Source organism: Notolabrus celidotus, chromosome 17 (assembly GCF_009762535.1).
Source record: "Notolabrus celidotus isolate fNotCel1 chromosome 17, fNotCel1.pri, whole genome shotgun sequence".
Taxonomy (NCBI): domain Eukaryota; kingdom Metazoa; phylum Chordata; class Actinopteri; order Labriformes; family Labridae; genus Notolabrus; species Notolabrus celidotus.
Window position 1 is genome coordinate 18,721,863 of NC_048288.1, and position 18,967 is coordinate 18,740,829.

Here is an 18,967-nt window from a genome sequence, read left to right on the forward strand (position 1 = left end):
GAAATAATCTTTACAACAGGCATCATCCAAATGCTGCTTTAGTACTGGTTGGTGACATTCTCCCTTTTCCTCATACATTTTATCTCATGCACCCAGATTCAATCTTTCAATAGTATAACTTCCAGTTGTAGAGCTTCTGCTAATGCCAAGACAATTTCTTTCATTGTTTTTACCTTTTCTACACAGCATGTCCTAACATAGCAAATATTACACATACAGAGAACTTTTCAACAGATTAATGGTCACTGCTGAGGGAAAAGAAAGTGCTGCAAGACAACTTTTGTAACCTTGCATAAGTAAGTGCCAGTGAGAAGTGCTCTGAGGTTATGGGTGCAGCAAGCACAAAAAAGAAACGCTGTTAGTGAACACCAGCCCTTATGGCATCCTTACTTAGACCAAATGATGAAAATTTCAAGTCTCTCTTTGGACACAACTCACCTGAACAATGATAAAATGCTCCACTGGACTTTGACTTGTTTCTTTCCTAACCTGGGACTTGACCAGTACTTGGGACAGATGACATCCCAGGATTTGTGTTGATGTTTTGCAAAGGCTTACTTTTATAAGCATGATTGATTTGATAATTTTTAGTGTAATTGACCCAGTCTAGAAAACGTGGACACAGCAGACCATGGCTCACATTACCGTTCACGTATTGAATTGTGTACAATTCATAAACATGTTGTCAACGTAGATAAAAGTTTGGTGTTAAGTGTAAAATTAAATAGTGTAAACAGGTGTAAACACCTTGCTTGTCTTGATGCAAGAACTTGAATTGACTGAAGACTTCAAAGTTGTGACTTCAGACTTGCTTGTGAATTGCACGTATTATTGCAGCAGCTTTTTTATTGAAAGGATTGAAGACGTTGCAACACACTGACAAACAGAGCGTCTTCTTGCAGCATAAAAATAATCACTCTGAAAGTCATAAATCTGCTGCTGAGTCAAGTTTAAGAAAACCTCCTGAGCTTCTTTTCTTTTAAATCTAAGAGTCAGACCAGCCTCTTTAAATTCCCTTCTTCTCTGTGAACTGAAACTTTCAAATTTATTGGATGAAACTTTGCACCTCTGAGAGTCTGCTGTTTGAAATGATAGGACTTTGTGACTTTATTCAAAGTCTCCTCCTGACTCTGAGAGATGGAGATTTCACTCTGAGCTGCAGAAGCAACAGTTTGTCTTCTTTTTTTCTCTCTCTCTCTCTCTCTCTCTGTCTCTCTGCAGAGCTGTGTGTGTTCTCTTCCCTCCATGCAGCTGAATGTTAGCAGAGCAGTAAACAGCTGGAGGTCTGAAATGAAAGCAGCGTGTGAGGAAGTAACTGTTCACAGATCAGCTGTTAAGGAGAAACGCCGCTCTGCTCTCACAGCTCGTTAGTTCAATCCCAAAACTTAATCAACTGAAGACGCTGTTTTCTCTCAGACTGCTTCATCTTCATCATCCTCAGACCTGTTGCTCATCTTTGTACCTTTGTTGGCTTTGTTATTTCTCCATCTGTGTTCTTAGTTAAATTTAGAAATGGAAATATTTTGCAATATCTAGATTGAAACGCTCCCTTGCTCACCCCTCTCGGCCGTGAAGCAACGGCGGCCTTCAAGGACAAGGAGCTCCAATGATTCATAATAAGTATGATCCGTCAGTTATCAAGCTTTTACCATCAAACATGCCTATTAATATAAATTATTTTGCAACAACCCAACTCTTCTTCTTCTTCTTCTTCTTCTTCTTCTTCTTCTTCTTCTTCTTCTTCCTCCAAGTGCTTAATTTTGCACTGCCACTCATCAAATGCAAAAGAAAAATGGCAGCCTCTGTGGAAGAACCTGCTCCTATGTAGATACAGCATAAATGGCTCACTCAGGTGATTATACACTAATTTTAAACATACTCATGAATATGATATTCTACCAAGTTAGTTTGGCTAAATGAAGCTAAATATCCTACACACTGCACCTTTAAATAGTTAGTGCATCTTAAGGGGCTCTAACAAGAATCAACCTGTAACAACATAAAGAACAGAAACAATAACTGAAAAAGAATCCTGAAAGTAGATGTGATAAATGAATCCAGTTTTGGATCCTGATCATGGCTGCACGGTGGTACACTGTTGCTTCACAGCAAGGAGGTTCCTGGTTCTGCAGGTGCCTTTCTGTGTGGACTTTGCATGTTCTCCCTGGGTTCTCCCCAGGTACTCCGGCTTCCTCCCACAGACCAAAAACATGCTCACCAGGTTAATTGATCAATCTGAATTGCCCGTAGGTGCGAGTTTGTGAGTGAACGGTTGTCTGTCTCTCCATGTTTGCCCTGTGATGGGTTGGCGACCTATCGGGGCTGTACCCTGTCATCCGCCTGAAGTCACCTAGGATAGGCTCCAGACCCCAGTGACCCCAAACGGGATAAGCGGTCAAGATAATGGATGAATGGATGGATGGATGGATGGATCATGATCAAACCTCCAGTTTGCTTTGTTGAAAACATTTGGGCAGCATTAGGATAAATTACAGAGAAGGTAATCTTTGAAATTCTGGATCTGAATTGAGTTGATCCAATCAAGTCACTTCTGAAAAAATTGATAAATGTAGACCGAATTATGTTATCCTAGGAGGGAAAAAGTGGATTTCCAAATCTGGATTATTCTGAGTCAAGTTGGGCTACGAGAGGGGCTGGATAATTTAATCTCTGTCGAGCTAAGGTTCTCATTAAATAAGACCAGGTGTGTGTTTTGTTTATTGAACTGAAGTTCACAAAGCTTTGTTGGTTGTAGTAGTGACTGTGGCTCAGTGGTAGGGTGGACATTTAAGGAATACTTTGTAGGAACTCCGGCCAGCCTCTTCCAACAGGAGCTGTGCTAACTGATTGTAGGTTATGCACTCTCAACTAATAAGAATTTGTTCAAACAACTCAATTAAAAAGAACATGAACTGTTCCTTTATATTGTACAATTTCCCCCCCCCCCCCCTTTGTTTCAGGTGAGATGAGTCTGGATCCCTGTCAGGATATGGAGCAATTAGTGACATTGAACTGCAAAACCCTGACCCTGGAGTTAAACTGAATCTGTTTCATTCTCTGCATGTAGGAAATATTTATCGTTGGTATAATACTGTATTCAGAGCTCTTCCTTGTGAAAAACCAGACCATGCATGAGCTTGAGACACCATGGGGTTGTTTATTTGTGTCCTCTCCGTCAGTTTTGGTTTAACAGTCAGTGTGTGAGTGATAATCTGCTCATCACTGTCTCTGGGTTGTGTCGCTCATAAATCATCGAGCAGTCTGACTTGAGAAACAGGACGAGCAGTGTGTGTGCTTTGATGCTGGGACAAAGAGACACAAACTCTTATCACACTGTCATGCATGAACCACACACACACACACACACACACACACACACACACACACACACACACACACACACACACACACACACACACACACACACACACACACACACACACACACACATTTAGTGACGGACCACACTTACATGGCCATGCCAAACTGATCCAGCCACTTCTTTTTCAGCTCTTTGGTCTTGAAGAAGAACTCGAAGCCGCTCTGGCCCTGGTTGTGAGTGAGGTAGAATCCATAGGACCACTGCAGCAGGAAAGAAGACAAACGCACACACACATTTCTTTAAAACATCAAAATAAAGTGATTGAGCATAAACTGAAGGTTTTATGTGCGATGCAGCAGGAGAGAGAGCGAGCGCTGGAGGAGACAGGATGCAGAGAGACAGATGGAGACAAAGAGATGCTAAATGAAAGAGGGATGCCTGAGGGGGAGCAGACACGCAGAATGAAGGGTTGGAGGGCTGCAGAGCAGACACACTGAGACAAAACAGAGAGGAAGAGCATGAGGAAGAAGAGGAAGCAGAGCTGTATATCTGCAGGGGTATCAGACAGTGTGCACAGACGGAGCAGTTCGCAGGCCTGTAATGATCTGACATTAGCACTTCAAAGGCTAACTATTGGCCTCTGTGTGGACACGTGCGTGTATGTTTCATAGAAAGCAGCACAAACAGATGCTCCTGAGATGAACTTTTTTTGGCTCCTGGTTGTGGTTTTGAACTCGTAGCTCGAAGCTCTGATGGCTGACAACACGCCGAGCTCACAGCGCTGTCAGACAAACTCGTCTTTTCTATGAAAGCAAAGAGAAAAGAGAAGCAGCTCCACAGACGCAGTCCCAGTGGACATGGAGACGAACGCTCTGAAAGATGTCTCCAGAAACCAATTTGTAAAAAAGAGCAGGAGTCTGTCTTTCTTTCTTTCTTTCTTTCTTTCTGTCAGTTTAGCTCCTTTTTTGCTCAGGTTACCTTTTGAGTTTTAAAGATTCTCACACCCAGAAGAAAAGTGTTACTGGTTAATCGTCATAAAAATAAAATGAATCCACTCGGCGCTCAGGCTTTCACCGTGTGGGTTATTGTCCCAAAGAAACGCAAATACCATCAAACAAAAACTGAAAGTTTACTGTCCCCTTTGGAAGCAGGAAAAGAAATGACATATAACCCCTCCTTATTTAAATAGGGTAGACTTGTATCATGCAGCTGCTGATTTATGCATTCAACAGAGACTGAACAACAAGAGCAGAAAAGAGGGTTGCTCTATCAAATCATGTTGGTTATCAAAAATGGGGTGGAACAGGGGGGCAGTTGTGGGCCAGTGAAGACATCCAGTCGTCAAAAGGTGTTAACTGATTTAGTCCTGACAAGAAAAACTAAACTAATCATCTTTAGATAAATGCATCAGAGTGGAGATCAGGTCAGTCTGCAATAGAGTCTAGCAGCAACCTCCAATGCTAAAAAAATATGAGACCACTGCTGAAGAGCCAAACTGCAGTTCCTGAAGTGTCCTAGAGCAGGGGTTCCTAAACTTTTCAGCCCTCGACCCCTAAAATAAAGGTGCCAAAGACTTGCGACCCCCAATGTCCCTCAAAGTGATTATTTGTGGCTTCATTTAGCTGGTCTGCAGAAAATTAGCCTACCTACAAGAGCAAGTGGCTGTGTTTCCTGTGCTGTTATAAATTAACCTACTGTTACTGATTCTTTTGATAATTGACTGTTCACTAACCCTAAACTTAGGAGTCATCTGGCAAAAAGAAAGGCAGAAAACTCATTACAATTCATATTTTCAAGATTTTATTTCAAGCCTAGCTACTATTTTTGTTGATATTATTTACTGTAATGGGTAAAATGAACTACAGGAACCCCTGCTCTTGAGGCTGTCTCCTAAAGTGAGTCATTCCCCATAGAGCCCCATCTTAAAATGTCCAACTTTACAGCAGACAGAAACATGTTTCAAAATTAGGTATGTTAAGGGGTGTGGCCTCTTTGAGTGACAGGTGGGCGTAAGTAACTGTAAGTCAGGTGGCTAAGCTGGAGTAAGCATCATTGGGTGATGTCACTGAGATTGTGGCCATGTTTTATAAAACAACACAACAATACAACAACTGTAATCTCAGTATCTCAATTTGTTCAACTTAAAGTTTAAAAGGTACAATTTGCATTAATGACGTTTGACCGGTGACACAGTGTCATGTGACTTTTGCTTAACAACACAAATTTGCATCTTTGCATTGACTTTGTAACCACCCCACTCAAAAGAAAGCCAGTAAAATAAAACACTAAGTACTCATTGCATCACATCCTGCAGTAATCGCTCTGACATTGCATTAAAACTGACTTCAAGTTCAGTGGTGGCACCAAAACTCCCCACTGCTGTTATGACATTTCTTCCTTCAGAAACCACTTTAAAGACTTTGAGGTTATTTGGTTTCACCTCTGTAGACTGTGAGTAAATGTGTTTTATTTCACTGTTCTGATAAAGCTTCTTATTGCTGCATCCCTCACCCTCACACCGCCATCTTTAGCATTACTGTAATGTCATCAAACAAACACCATCCGATCCATCATGTCAAGGTGTATCGCACTCAGGTAACACGCCGTTTATTTCTCTGAGCCTCTAATGTCTGCTGTTTACAACATCATTATTACACAAATCATTGTTTCCTGGCACGCCTCACGAGTCATTCCTCATTATGACTGGCAATATTTTTCATTGCCTGGCACTTTGTATTCACTGTGTGTGTGTGTGTGTGTGTGTGTGTGTGTGTGTGTGTGTGTGTGTGTGTGTGTGTGTGTGTGTGTGTGTGTGTGTGTGTGTGTGTGTGTGTGTGTGTGTGTGTGAGGTTTAATGATAACACCATCTGGGAGGAGGCAGACTGCTGTAGTCTGACACAGTTTCAGTGTTGTGCTGCTAAATGAAGGAGACAAAGTGAAACATGAGCTGGAACAAGCTCTCTCTCTCTCTCTCTCTCTCTCTCTCTCTCTCTCTCTCTCCCCCCCTTTCCTTCTTCATTATTTTGTTGTTTGTGTTTTGAAGTGGAAAGAGATTTCTGCATGTCTTTCCGCTTAACAGCACGTCTGAGGCGTCAGAGCACAACCAGCTGCAGGTTTGCTCATAAAACACGGTCTCCGAACGCACTGAGTGAATTTCTGCTCACGTTTAGGAACCTGTGTTTGTCTGATTAATTGTTATAGCTGCTCATTACGCTGCACTAACTCTGTTAATTGGTTTGTCAGGAGTCCAATGTGGTTCTGAAGCTTTGCTGACTCAGTCGTAAAGAGGCAATAATGGACTCAACAGTGCACGACGTCCTGCCATTAGAAGTGACTGCTTGTAATAAAGAAGCTTGATTTGTTCTTTTTGTTTAACAGCATGTTAAGTCATATGTTTTCTATTACTGTCACATTTCTGTGACAGTTTAGGTCATCTTGAACATAGGCATTTATCCTATTTTAGAGTCTGGACTGTCTCCAGCAGATTTCTTCAGCCTGCAGCAGTGAAACAGGCTCAACCGAAAAGCCCTGCACATAGCAGGGGACCCCTCCAACCCGTCTCACAGCCTCTTCAGCCTGTTGCCATCAGGAAGGAGACTATGCAGTCTCCGGGCCAGAACCAGCAGACTGAGGGACAGTTTTATCGACCAGGCAGTCAGGATGCTGAACTCTCTCCTTGTTTTGCCCCTCTTCCCATAGTGCCCCCTTCACAGACTTAACCTGGTCACTGACACCCCCCCCCCCCCCCCCCCCCCCCAAATCAACGCTGAGGTCTGTCATCCTCAGGACTGAAACACACAGACTCACTTTGTTTTTAAATCGCACTATAGCAAAGTTTTTGCACTGTTTTAAACTGTATTTCATTATTTTTATTAGAGAAGCGATCTGTCTTTCTTTTCTTTGAGCTTCCCTTTATTAGGGCTAATTATTCTGTGAGTGAAAGAAAAAAGGAAAAGAAAACATCCTGACTTTGGCCTTGCCAGAACTGAATCTGAGAAAATCTCTTGGAGCTGGGAGAGAGCTGTTCACAAAAAAAATGTGCTGCTGCCAAAAGACAGAAATGACTGAGAAACGTGCCAATATCTTCCTCAAGGTGAAGGCCAAATCTTTAAAAACATGAATCCCTGCAGAATTACTGCAAACACGTGAGCAGACTTTGGATGAGGCGTACATTACTAATTTTCCATTTACTATATCTAAACACTCATATGACCTAAAGTGTTATTCTCCTGATTAAATATGAGAATATAATTCATCTCTGTCATGTCAAACATGTAGAGCCACCTCTTAATACACCAGCACCTGTAAAGTCCCACCGTGTGTGTAAGAAACACTGCTGCACCTTTCTCACGGTGGTTTCACATGCACAGGTCAAACTGCAAACATTCATCAAAAGTGACAGCAATTTAACACTTACGGACACAGCTGAGTGTAATAAAGGCAGGTCTGTGAAGATGCTCAGTTACCGTGGAAACAAAGACATTATTCATGTTGTCAAAAAGTCTGCAGCCACTAAGGTTTTTTTTTTTTGTTACCAAGTGTGTGAGAATTGCATCAACTTTCAGCGTTGATCATGTTAGTTAATGTAGAAGTGCAAAAAGACTGCAGTGCCTGGAGTGTACACCAGAGGTTGCCTTCTAAAGTGACTCAGTCCCCATAGACTGTATAAATACAACTCAACTCCTCCTCCGTTTTTCATTCCCTGCACACGTGTGCTAACAAGGAGCTTAGGAGGGAGGCATGCTAGTTGTAGGCTGTCCTAATAAACACAAAGGTCGGTTTTACTCCTCACGTCTGCAGATTTGAAGATCTAGTGGATGATTCTTATTTATCATGGAAAAGTGCTAGCTCTAGTTAGCATAGCCACATAGCTACATGTCGTAGCTGTAGCTGTGTACCAAGACACACGTCAACATACTGACAAATAAAACAACAAGAAACTCAAAATCTGTGACCAATCCTTCAGAAAGGTCCTGCTGCCTTTCTCGCAGAGGTCGGTTTTACTCCCCACGTCTGCAGATTTGAAGATCTAGTGGATGATTTTTATTTATCATGGATAACTGCTAGCGCTAGTTAGCATAGCCACATAGCTACATGTTCGTAGCTGTGTACCAAGACACACGTCTACATACTGATAAATAAAACAACAAGAAACACTAAATCTGGGACCAATCGTTCAGAAAGGTCCTGCTGCAGGCGCCTCTCCGTCAGGATCAGATTCTGGATCAGATTCAGAGGGTTGAAGTAACGCAGGTCTGTGAGCAGCCGTGTATATTCAGCCAACATGAGAGCCGAGGCCACATCCACTTTCTGAGGGGGCGTGGTTAGAGAGAAAACAGACTGTTCTGAGGAGGGCTGAAGAAGAGGGCTTTTCAGGCATGCCAAAATCTGATTTCAAAGTGTTTTTTTGAGCATAAACTTTAAAGACATGTTTTGGGGACCTCTTAGACCAATATATATTGATAAGAAAAAAAAACGTGATATGTCACCTTTAAAATAAGACGTAATACTTAGAAAACTATGATCTTAAAATTAATTAGCAGGGAAAACTCATTTTACCAGTATTTTAAAGCTTAGTGTCTCAGAATAAGTCAGGAATGCTAACAATTAGTATTTTTTCACTCCAAAAAAGATTTTTACACTAATACATTTCATGTGAACTTCTTCATTTGAGATATATTCACCTTAATTTGAGTTGTATTATAGCGGCACTTTAATTTGAGCATTTTGAGATATAATGTCTTCTCATAGTTAGCTGGATATACTAATATTCAGTAATGTTGTTTTTTAGGGTAAGCCAGCTATGTTCAAAAGTAGGTGTTTCAAGTATGTATATTTTTTATATGATTTAGAAGAAACAGTGCCTTAAAACTGTAACCCACCCTTAAAAAAAAACAACTTTTCTTTCTTTCTTTTTTTCTTTCTTCCTTTCTTTCTTGTATCAATGGAGCTGTTTTCTGATAGATTCTACAATAAAGTGCATTTACTTAAATCAAGTAAAGTGTTTGTTATAAATCAAGATTATCTGTCTTCTACAAATAAGATCTCAGCTTGAAAAATGTATGAAATGTAAAATAAACCTTGTTTCTTCTGAATTACAACTCAAAACAAGATCATTTCAAGATTGTTTGACTTAACGCGATATTTAAGATGCATTGTCTTAAAACAAGTCCCTCTATCTCACTCAAATGTTACCTGTTAAATAGATTTATCTTAAACCAAGTGGAATAAGACATTTTGACTAAAAATGAGACGATTTCACTTGGTAAGATTTTGAGTTTTTGCAGTGTGAAGCTAATTTCTCTGTTAATGTCAACTGTATGGACTGCATATATATAAAACCTGTAGGACAGCTGTGAGCTGATTCTAAGTGTCACCATAGCTAAGCCAGTCCCTGAACTTAACCTGTGGTCTTGTTTGTCAAGTCAAGTCAAGTCAAATGTATTTATAAAGCACATTTAAAAACACAGCAGAAGCTGACCGAAGTGCTTTACAATACATACAAAAAGAGACAAACAAGACAACAAGGAAAGCACATTATTGGGGATTGAAATCTATTCAGGGATAGAGGACTCAAATACTAAACCATAAAAGAGTCGACAGAGGGGGCGGCCCTGATTGAGGAGGGGAGGCTGTTCCAAAGACTAAAAGCGGGGTCGCCCTTCAGTTTATTTGACTGGGGAACTGCCAGGAGACCAATGTCAGAAGACCTCAGAGGCCTGGATATTTTGTCAAGGCTCAGGAGGTCAGTTATATAAGGTTGGGCCAGATCATTCAGAGCTTTGAAAACAAAAAGCAAAATTTTAAAATCAATTCTAAAGCGAATTGGAAGCCAGTAGGAGGGAAGCCAAGACGGGGCTGATGTGATCCCTCTTACTGGAACCAGTCAGAAGCCTGGCTGCAGCAGTCTGGACCAACTGCAGTTGGGACAAGGCTGACTGACCGATTCCAGAATACAGGGAGTTACAAAAGTCAAGGCGTGATGAAACAAAAGCATGGATTACTATTTCAAGGTCGCTTTGAGAAATAACTGGTTTTAACTTTGAGATGGTTCTGAGCTGGAAGAAACTATATGTTTGTGGTGATCGTGGATTGATAACTGGACTAATTATCTGTCTTTCTGTGCAGCTCCTGGTGCTAAATAGACGTCCTAGAAGTCTATGCTCAAACATTTCTTCTGGACAAAGATCTTGTGTTATATTATTAACATTTTTGCACTGAGCAGCAGGTGTACTGTGCTTGTCGTTAGCTTGTTCAGTGTTTGTCATACACTTCCTCTTCCCCCTTGAGGGGTTATGATGGATGGCAGTGACAAGAAAACCAGTTATTTAAGTTACTTGATCAGTCTTAGACACTTATTGCTCCCTAACAAGAAATTGGGGTAAGCAAGCACCAAATCTGCTGTGTTCCACAAGCTCTCTGGGCTTTTTTAGTTAGATAAATAAACATTTATTGTCAGTCACCACCACAAATTAAATCTCAGCACTTCCCTCTCCCCCAACATGGTCATTTTTGGCTCCAGAAAACCAACATGATATGGCCAAATGCCAACTTTGAGGTTTCATGTACCAGGATGAGAATCCGATAGGTGGTGTCACAGTGACTCTGTCCATTATTCATACAGTCCAAGGTCTGTACTGATCAGACACACCTCACATGATCAAAAACATCTTTTTTTTTTACAAAACAGAGTGTGCATCTGCATCAAGAGAGTGAGTCAGAACAAGCATGACGGATTTGTGTGTGTGTGTGTGTGTGTGTGTGTGTGTGTGTGTGTGTGTGTGTGTGTGTGTGTGTGTGTGTGTCTGTGTGTGTGTGTGTGTGTGTGTGTGTGTGTGTGTGTGTGTGTGTGTGTGTGTTTGTGTGTGTGTACAGACCTTTCTGTTCTCCTTGTCTGATGTTGGGTTGTCGGTGATCTTGAAGAGGTACAGGTCGATCACCTCCTTCATCTCATAGACGTCTCCTCGTCGTTTACAGACAATGACCGCAGCATCAAACAGGAAGATGTGTCTGCAGGGGTCAAAGGTCAGAGTAGTTCAAACAGCATGGTGACAGCTGAGTGTTTGCAGAGTTTCACGGTATCATGATGATAGCACAGGTTTTAAAGATGGGGACTGTCTGTACCATATTGGCCGAAGTGTAAAATGTTCACTTGTTGAAACTCTTGTATTTTAAAAGTCTCTCTCTTCTCTAAGGCTTCAGATCATGATAAAACTTTTTGTAAAAATTGTGGGGTTCCGGTCACTGATTTCTGTTACCTGACTGTAGTCTTGGAGCCCTTTCCAACATATAATATTTGAGTATCATCCTCTTACTTATACAAGAATTTGCATTAATCCTGAGTAGGGCAGTAAAATCAGACATTTTTAAAAACACAATTAATCACGTGATTGTTGATAGTTTACTTGCAATTAATCACATGTTAATGTACGTCTGTGTGTGACCTCACATGGGGGAAAATAAAGGTGATGCTGAATAGTATGTGACGGAGATGCCTGGAAAACATTGGCAGGAGGAGAGCTCTCTGCATCAGCCGTGTGCTCGGTTTCAAGTGGTCTCTGAGACTCGACGTACCCCAGAGGTAACAAGATTCACATTGACTGTAAATGAAAATAACTGTTCTTATGTAGAGAATCATCAGGCAGAGCTTTGGCAATGAACTGGTCATTCAAAGGACTGGATTCTTTTTGCAGTCCTTTCCTTTGCCTTCTACATTACTGCAGCACAGCTTCCTGGGATCATAATCACAGTTTGTGCATGAATTAGTGTCTCCTGTTATGTTCGTTTCTCAGGAACAGCAACAATCTTCCTGGGTCACCTAGACCCGGGGCATATTAAATTATCCAAAAGTGTCAGAACCCAAAAAATCCCAATACAATTTTTAAAAAATCTCATTATAAACTCCATTATTTACCATTTAAATCAATATTTAGTGCATTGGTGTTCTTTAATTCGCACAGATCATGGTTCAATGAGGACAACTCGCTCGTTTTTTTATGAATACAGTTGCAAAGAAACATTTAGTATTTGACCCCTTTTAGCTACACTTTGACTGCAGGGTCAAATTGACCCACAACCAGCATCTATGTAATATAAACATGCAGGGGGGTTGCAAGTGTTTGAAATGAGCCACTTTCCCTTTACAGTATATGTTGTCTACGCCAATTAAGCCAAGCAGAAGAAGTTTCATAGCAGTAAAATACTTTTAACATTTATTTTTTTTTAGATTTTGGAACTTTAAAATGGGTCCATTTGACCCACAACATAACAGGAGGGTTAAAAGGAACTTGTGTTAAAGCATTAATTTTGTCAGCCCTAATACGGACGTGATAAGAGAATGTGTAGTCTGGGGCTTTGTGCCTTACCTCAAAATGAATATGGTTTTGAACACTTCTACCCTGCGTATGTTGGAACTTCGACACTGATTATTGAGGGAATCATAAATAACTCATCTTAGGAAATTTAATGGAATCAAAATAGATTTTGTTGATGTGTATTTGGTACTGGTTTGACCCTTCAAATGTCTTCAAAAGACTGCTTCTAGGTACAAAATTATCATTACTATTGAATATTTTTTAACATTATCACATATTAGCAGCTTAGTTCCGAGCTAAAACTACTCGATGACACCATTTCTAAATCCCTCCAATTTGTTTTTTCTAGTGTATTCTTTAAAAAAAGAAATGGTTTTCTTTTCTGAGTTGAAAAGATAGCAATATATACTGTATATATATTTGATAGGCAAACACCAACCAACTCTGCACGTAAGTAAAGTTTCTCTGACTCATTTACAGAGACGGATTGCCTGAAGCTCAAGCTCTGTTTATTTAAGACCCAGCAGACTTCTCATCATGTAGGCGACAAACATAATCCTCCAGAAGAAAGAAAAAACTGACTTTACAGATTTGAGTGTGATAAAGAATTTCTTCACTATCAGGATACACAGGTTTAGTTTCTAACAGCACTTCATCTCACTGTTACACAAACTCTGGCACTTTTCCAACCAAAGAAAAACTTGACTTTGATCCCTCTGCTGTCAGTGACTCTGTCACCCTGACGTCTCACCTGTCCTGTTTGGCTCGTTTGTCCACCGAGGCCACCCGTACCTCCCCGTCACCCTTGGGTCTGCCATAGTTGCTCAGAGGCTGATTCTGCAGAAAGAGAGACGGAAAAAAGACAGCTTGTGAAACATTTTCACAGTATGAGATTTGCTACTTGTTGAAAAACTGCGATGACTCACCAGGTTTTCGATGGATTTCTGATATTGATCGATTTCTCGTAATGTCTCGTTGTCCCTCTTCACCTCATTCACGTACTGAGCTAAGTCCTGCACAGGGAGAGAAATAAAGCCTCTGTGAAATTAAAATCCACTGAGACTCAACATTGAAGCTGTTTCTCCTCCAAAGCATAAAAAGATTCATGTGTGCCAGTTTTCTTTCTCTTGTGCTAATTTTCCTCGACTTAGCTGTGCTTCACTGAGACACTGTAAAGGATATTAAACTTTAAAGTTTGATATTTAATAACTTGACCTTACTAAAGATGGGACTCTGAGCTCAACACAATGTTCAGGACTATAAAAAAGCTGTTCAGTGGAGGATTCATTCTTTCAGTCAAATGTGGACATGCAATAATACGCAATTGTAGTGAAATATCCTTTCAGACATTAATGTGTTAGAGTCAGGAATCATATAAGCTAGATAGAAGGGTTATATATTATTTCACTAAATGATGATAATTTGATAAAAACCAAAACCAAGTAGACACAGTTAACCCAAAATACAAACAAAAAAAATCACAAGTTATTAACAAACAAAAAAGCTGTTGTAGTCATTGTACTCTCAATTTGAATCGCCTTCTGTGCTTCAGACTGCTGCAAGCTACCAAACATGTTATCAAAATAAAAATTAATTTCAGAGATTAATTCAATTCTCAAACTCTAAATTTTAAACGTAAATTCATCTTCTTAAATTATTGAATTCTTAAATCAGCAAACCATAGCACCCCCATTCTATTCTATGATATTTCAAATCATTGCATTTCATTCTATTCTATTTGATAATTAACATGTTTTAAGGAGCTTTTAAGAGTGAACTTAAATGGGAGGGTGGCCGTGAGTATTCGTAAATATGGTGAGGATTGTATTCTCGGTGCATGCTGGGATACGACTGTAAACATTGAACAGCTGGATAAACTGATGTTGTACCTTCATGGCATCCAGAGCCATCCTCAGGTTCCTCTTGTCACCGGCATCATGAGTGTGTTTCACCAGCTCCTGTTGGACAGATATAGAAAACACACACACACACAAAATATAAGTTCTTGACAAATTAGGAGACAACAGAGTGTAACATAACATATCTTAACATACCGCATTGTGTGGTTTCGTATCGTGTGGTATCAGACGTTTTTGTTTCTTAAAGTTTCGTTTGATATTGTTTCATATCGTATCGTTTCATATTGTATCGTATCGTATCGAATCGTATCGAATCGTATCGAATCGCATCGAATCGTATCGAATCGTATCATATCGTTTTGTATCGTATCGTATCGCATCATTTCGTATCATATCGCATCTTTAAATTTTTTGGCATTATTGAAGACATTCTTCCAGAATTTGCTTATCTGCTCCCCAGCATGTGCAAAGTTTGGCAAGTGGACTGGTGGCTGGAGAGGTGCTGGTTCACTTGCCTGGGCACTGCCGAGGTGCCCTTGAGCAAGGTACCAAACCCCAACTGCTCGGGGTGCGCTGGTTGATGGCAGCATCCTCACTCTGATATCTCTCCCAAAGTGCATGTCCACTGCATATGTGTGTGCATGATTGTATGTATATATACCAAAAAAACTGTGCGTGTAGAATGACAGAAAAACAACACGAGTGAAAAAATTGAACTTCCCCCCTGGGGATTAATAAAGTACGTTTCTTCTTCTTCATTTCTTTTTCTTTAATGCAGGGTTTCAAATATCTCTAGGTCTACTTCCTTCATACAGTAAGCAGTCTTGCCTGGTGAGACAGATTAACAGAGATCAGAGCTGCAGAAAAAAAGGACTGCCTTTTTGAAAATGTGTGCTGTCTTAGTGTTGGGTTTTTTGAGTGCTCGAAAATTGCACACGCACAGCTTAAAACAGTAAAAACATTTGTTTCAGATTTTCATGTAATCCCAACAGAAAAAATTGAAAAATGAAAAGGAATGTTATCTGTAAGCTGAACATGTAAAAAATCATCAACATTGTTATCACGCTGCTGAGACACACATGACAGAGAAATGCCTTTGCTCTAGATATGAAGTGAAAAGTGCGAAACAAATCCTGTGCTGAAATAAATCAGATACTCTGTGTGTTAGAGTGTATATGTGTGTAGTAATCTGGTGTGTGTTTGTGTGTGATGGAGTGTGTATCTTGTAAATTGGTTGCCGGTGTCAGGGCTGCAGCGTAAACAAGACATCTAGACCCGAGCAGGGCAGGATAAGGAGGGATGCCATGCATGTCCTTCATACACACACATACACACACACACACATACACACACACACACACACAAACACACACACACACACACACACACACACACACACACACACACACACACACACACACACACACACACACACACACACACACACACACACACACACACACAGTGACTGAGCCGCTAAGGGAGATATATACGTCTGCTCTGTGCTGTTTAAATCCCCGGTGTCAGTCAAGCTCAACCTGGACGCTATTATCAGCAGAGTCCCGTTTATCTGAACCTGCTGCACCTCAGACCTGATACATGATGGAGTCTGAGCGAATCATGTCCCCGTGTGGAGGAATGATGAGCAGAGGCAGTGAGGAAGAAAGAGGGGAAGATAGATGACAAAAAGAAGAGACAAAAAGGAGCAGAAAGAGAGGAAGTGACATCACGTTAGCAAGACACTTTCAGGCTGTCAGTGTGTGGGAGAGAAACCCAGAATAGGCTATATTTACTGACACTGTTCTTAGGGGTCATAGGTCATGTTTGCAACATGCTGTCACTTTGTTCAACAAATGTTTAAATTTTTCGGCAATCGAGACATCCACAGTTTCAGATTTTCATTGATAAAAGCAGGATGACTCATTTCTCATCAATCGCTACAAGTACTGTACATTCTCAGAAATATGAACCGAGTGTTCTGTTAAGTCATGTCCCTGTGATTATTCTATTTCAAGGAAATTTTTTCCATCTTTTCTGTTGATATCCAGTCAGTTTTGACAATAAATGTTCCTATAGTGCCGGAGAGAGCTGAGATCTTCTGCTTCAGGTTGTGTGCAGGCTGTGCTTACGTGACCTAAGATGCATTGAAGGCCCAGCTTCGCTCCTCTGAATGATTTTAGCTGTGAACTTGGACTAGAAATACACATGATGGTCCAATTTCTTATTTTTAAAGAAAGGCTCTTTGTCCATAATCCCCTCTGCCATGGTATTTTCATGCCTTTCTAAAATTAGAATAAAACTAAAGGTGGAGACAAAGGGTTGAAATAATCTGTAGGTTTTCTAAACGTAACAGAATATAAAGACATGCACTGATACTATGTTTTTTTTTCAGTGTGTTACCAAGGGGAGCTCAAATACACAGGATGGTTTCTGTGTTCAGTGAGTCGGACTGACTTTTTTTCTCGATGTTCTCTGATGATTAAGAAGTGTAAACAAGGAACATTTCAGTCTTTCTCTTTGTGTTGCTCTCTATGTGGCTGTTCCCTTCTCTGTATCTCTTTTGTCTCTCCTCTTGCTTGATCGTCTGGATCAGATAATTTCTAACATGTGGGTCAGTTCATGCATAGACTCACAGAGAATCTACATACAAATGAACTCAGAGGAGTCTGAGATGCTGAAGGACCAGGACCATGAAGGGTAACATGATCAACAGCACCACTTAGTGGTCGGGAGTGATGATGGCACCTCTGATGGACCAGAAGAGCTCTGACAGTCATTTGTGAATCTGTTCATGACTTTAATCTGTATGTTTGTACGCTGACGGTGACCGACACACACAGACAGAGACAGAGACAGAGACAGAGGTACCGACAGATACTCACACAGCTTCTTCAAGGTGGTCTTCGAGGTGACTTAAGTAATAGTATTCAGTATGTGTGTTGTAACTGTATAACAGTATGTTGGATAATTGAGTAGAATGTATTTATGCTATAATGTGTAAACATTTTAATGTTGCAGCTGCTTGAGGTGAAAATTATTTTAAAGTCTATTTGATCGAACAGGTTGGTTAAGCTAAAAAAACAGACTTACCCTGTAAAGTGAAAATCATTATTAGATTAAATATTGAGATATCTAGGAACCTTTTGATTTGTATTTATTTCAATGAGCTTAAAAGGCAATAACAATAAATATAATTGCAAAAAATCAATGCAACACAACAAATGTGATTGATGTGATAAAAACAAAATGAAGCATAGTTCTTCAAGCTTTAAAAAAAAAGTTATACAAATGTTATACTTTGCTCCATCTGCATATAGGGTTTCTTTTTCAGATCAATGCAGTCATCTATCGACTGCACCCTCTGTGCCCCCTTGCACTATGTCACCTTGTTTTACTTTCACACAACGTAATAACACTGACAAAAAAACATCAAACCTGATGACATAAAGACAGAAATTTAGATTCTTTATCTTTTTAGTTTTTATTACCCAGTGTGACTCAAAAGTGCTGGAGAAGGGGGCACCGTTGGCCTAGCAGTCTAAGCGAATGCCCCATAAACAGAGGCTATAATAGAAGTCGCAGGTTTGACTCCAGGCCTCTACAACTTCCTGCATATCTTCATCCAGTCTCTACTCCTTAAATTTCCTGTTTTTCTCCAGCTTTCCTATCAAATAAAGGCAAAAATGCCCGGAAAACACAACCTAAAAATAAAAAGTGCTGAAGAACTTTGCACAGAAAATAAAGCAACTGTCGAAGTTACCTCATTTTCTAAACTGTGCGGCTGAAATACCCATTTATGACAACAGTAGGACAGAAACAGTAGAAAAAGTAAAGGTTGTAGTTTTACCTGCAGGAGGAGGTGATACTTTAAGACTCGCTGCATAGGAACAACCAGCAGATCTCTCAGAGTAAACTTCCCATAGTTTGCTCTTTTGGAACACTCCTGGAAGAAAACAAAGAAAATTAAAACATTAACTCTTAAACTTAAATTAGAACTTTATTGATACAGGACATTAAAAAAAAACAATCCAATAGTGTTGAACAAGCAAAAAGGGAGAAAAGATGACGATTTACAGAAGAAACCTGATTTTATATCTTTGTTTACGTTCTAAAAAAGAGCACAGAGAGTTGGAGTCTAGGGTCGCACTGAATGATTGTTAACTGAGGCGTCTTCACCTGCAGTGCTTCAGAAAACCACTGGAGGGCGCTCTCTGTTTGCTCTCTTATGTTTAGAAATGAACACCTGTCTCTGAAACTCTGAACAATCATTTATTGTCACTGATATCCGCTGTACCTCGAGCTTCATGCGGACGTCCTCTCTGTCTTTACAGATGTCGTCCAGAGTGGCGATGGCTGTCTCCACATGGCTGCAGTATTTCCCATAGATCAACAACCTGCGACACAAACAACACACATGAAGAAGTCAGTGAAGACGGTTACAGAATCTGCTCTTACATGTGCCATTACTTTGT

At 40.3% G+C, this 18,967-nt stretch overlaps 1 protein-coding gene across 1 annotated transcript in view; it reads right to left on the reverse strand.

Annotated features, from left to right (window-relative positions):
- Positions 1-18,967, reverse strand: part of LOC117828622 (guanine nucleotide exchange factor VAV3) — a 139,162-nt gene that overhangs the window by 40,421 nt on the left and 79,774 nt on the right. Inside the window, exons 9-15 of the mRNA XM_034705803.1 lie at positions 18,790-18,889; positions 18,343-18,438; positions 14,526-14,594; positions 13,563-13,649; positions 13,388-13,473; positions 11,200-11,332; positions 3,473-3,582 (exon numbers count right to left, since the gene is read on the reverse strand). Coding sequence (XP_034561694.1) covers positions 3,473-3,582; positions 11,200-11,332; positions 13,388-13,473; positions 13,563-13,649; positions 14,526-14,594; positions 18,343-18,438; positions 18,790-18,889 — 681 coding nt within the window. The remainder of the gene's footprint in view (positions 1-3,472; positions 3,583-11,199; positions 11,333-13,387; positions 13,474-13,562; positions 13,650-14,525; positions 14,595-18,342; positions 18,439-18,789; positions 18,890-18,967) is intronic.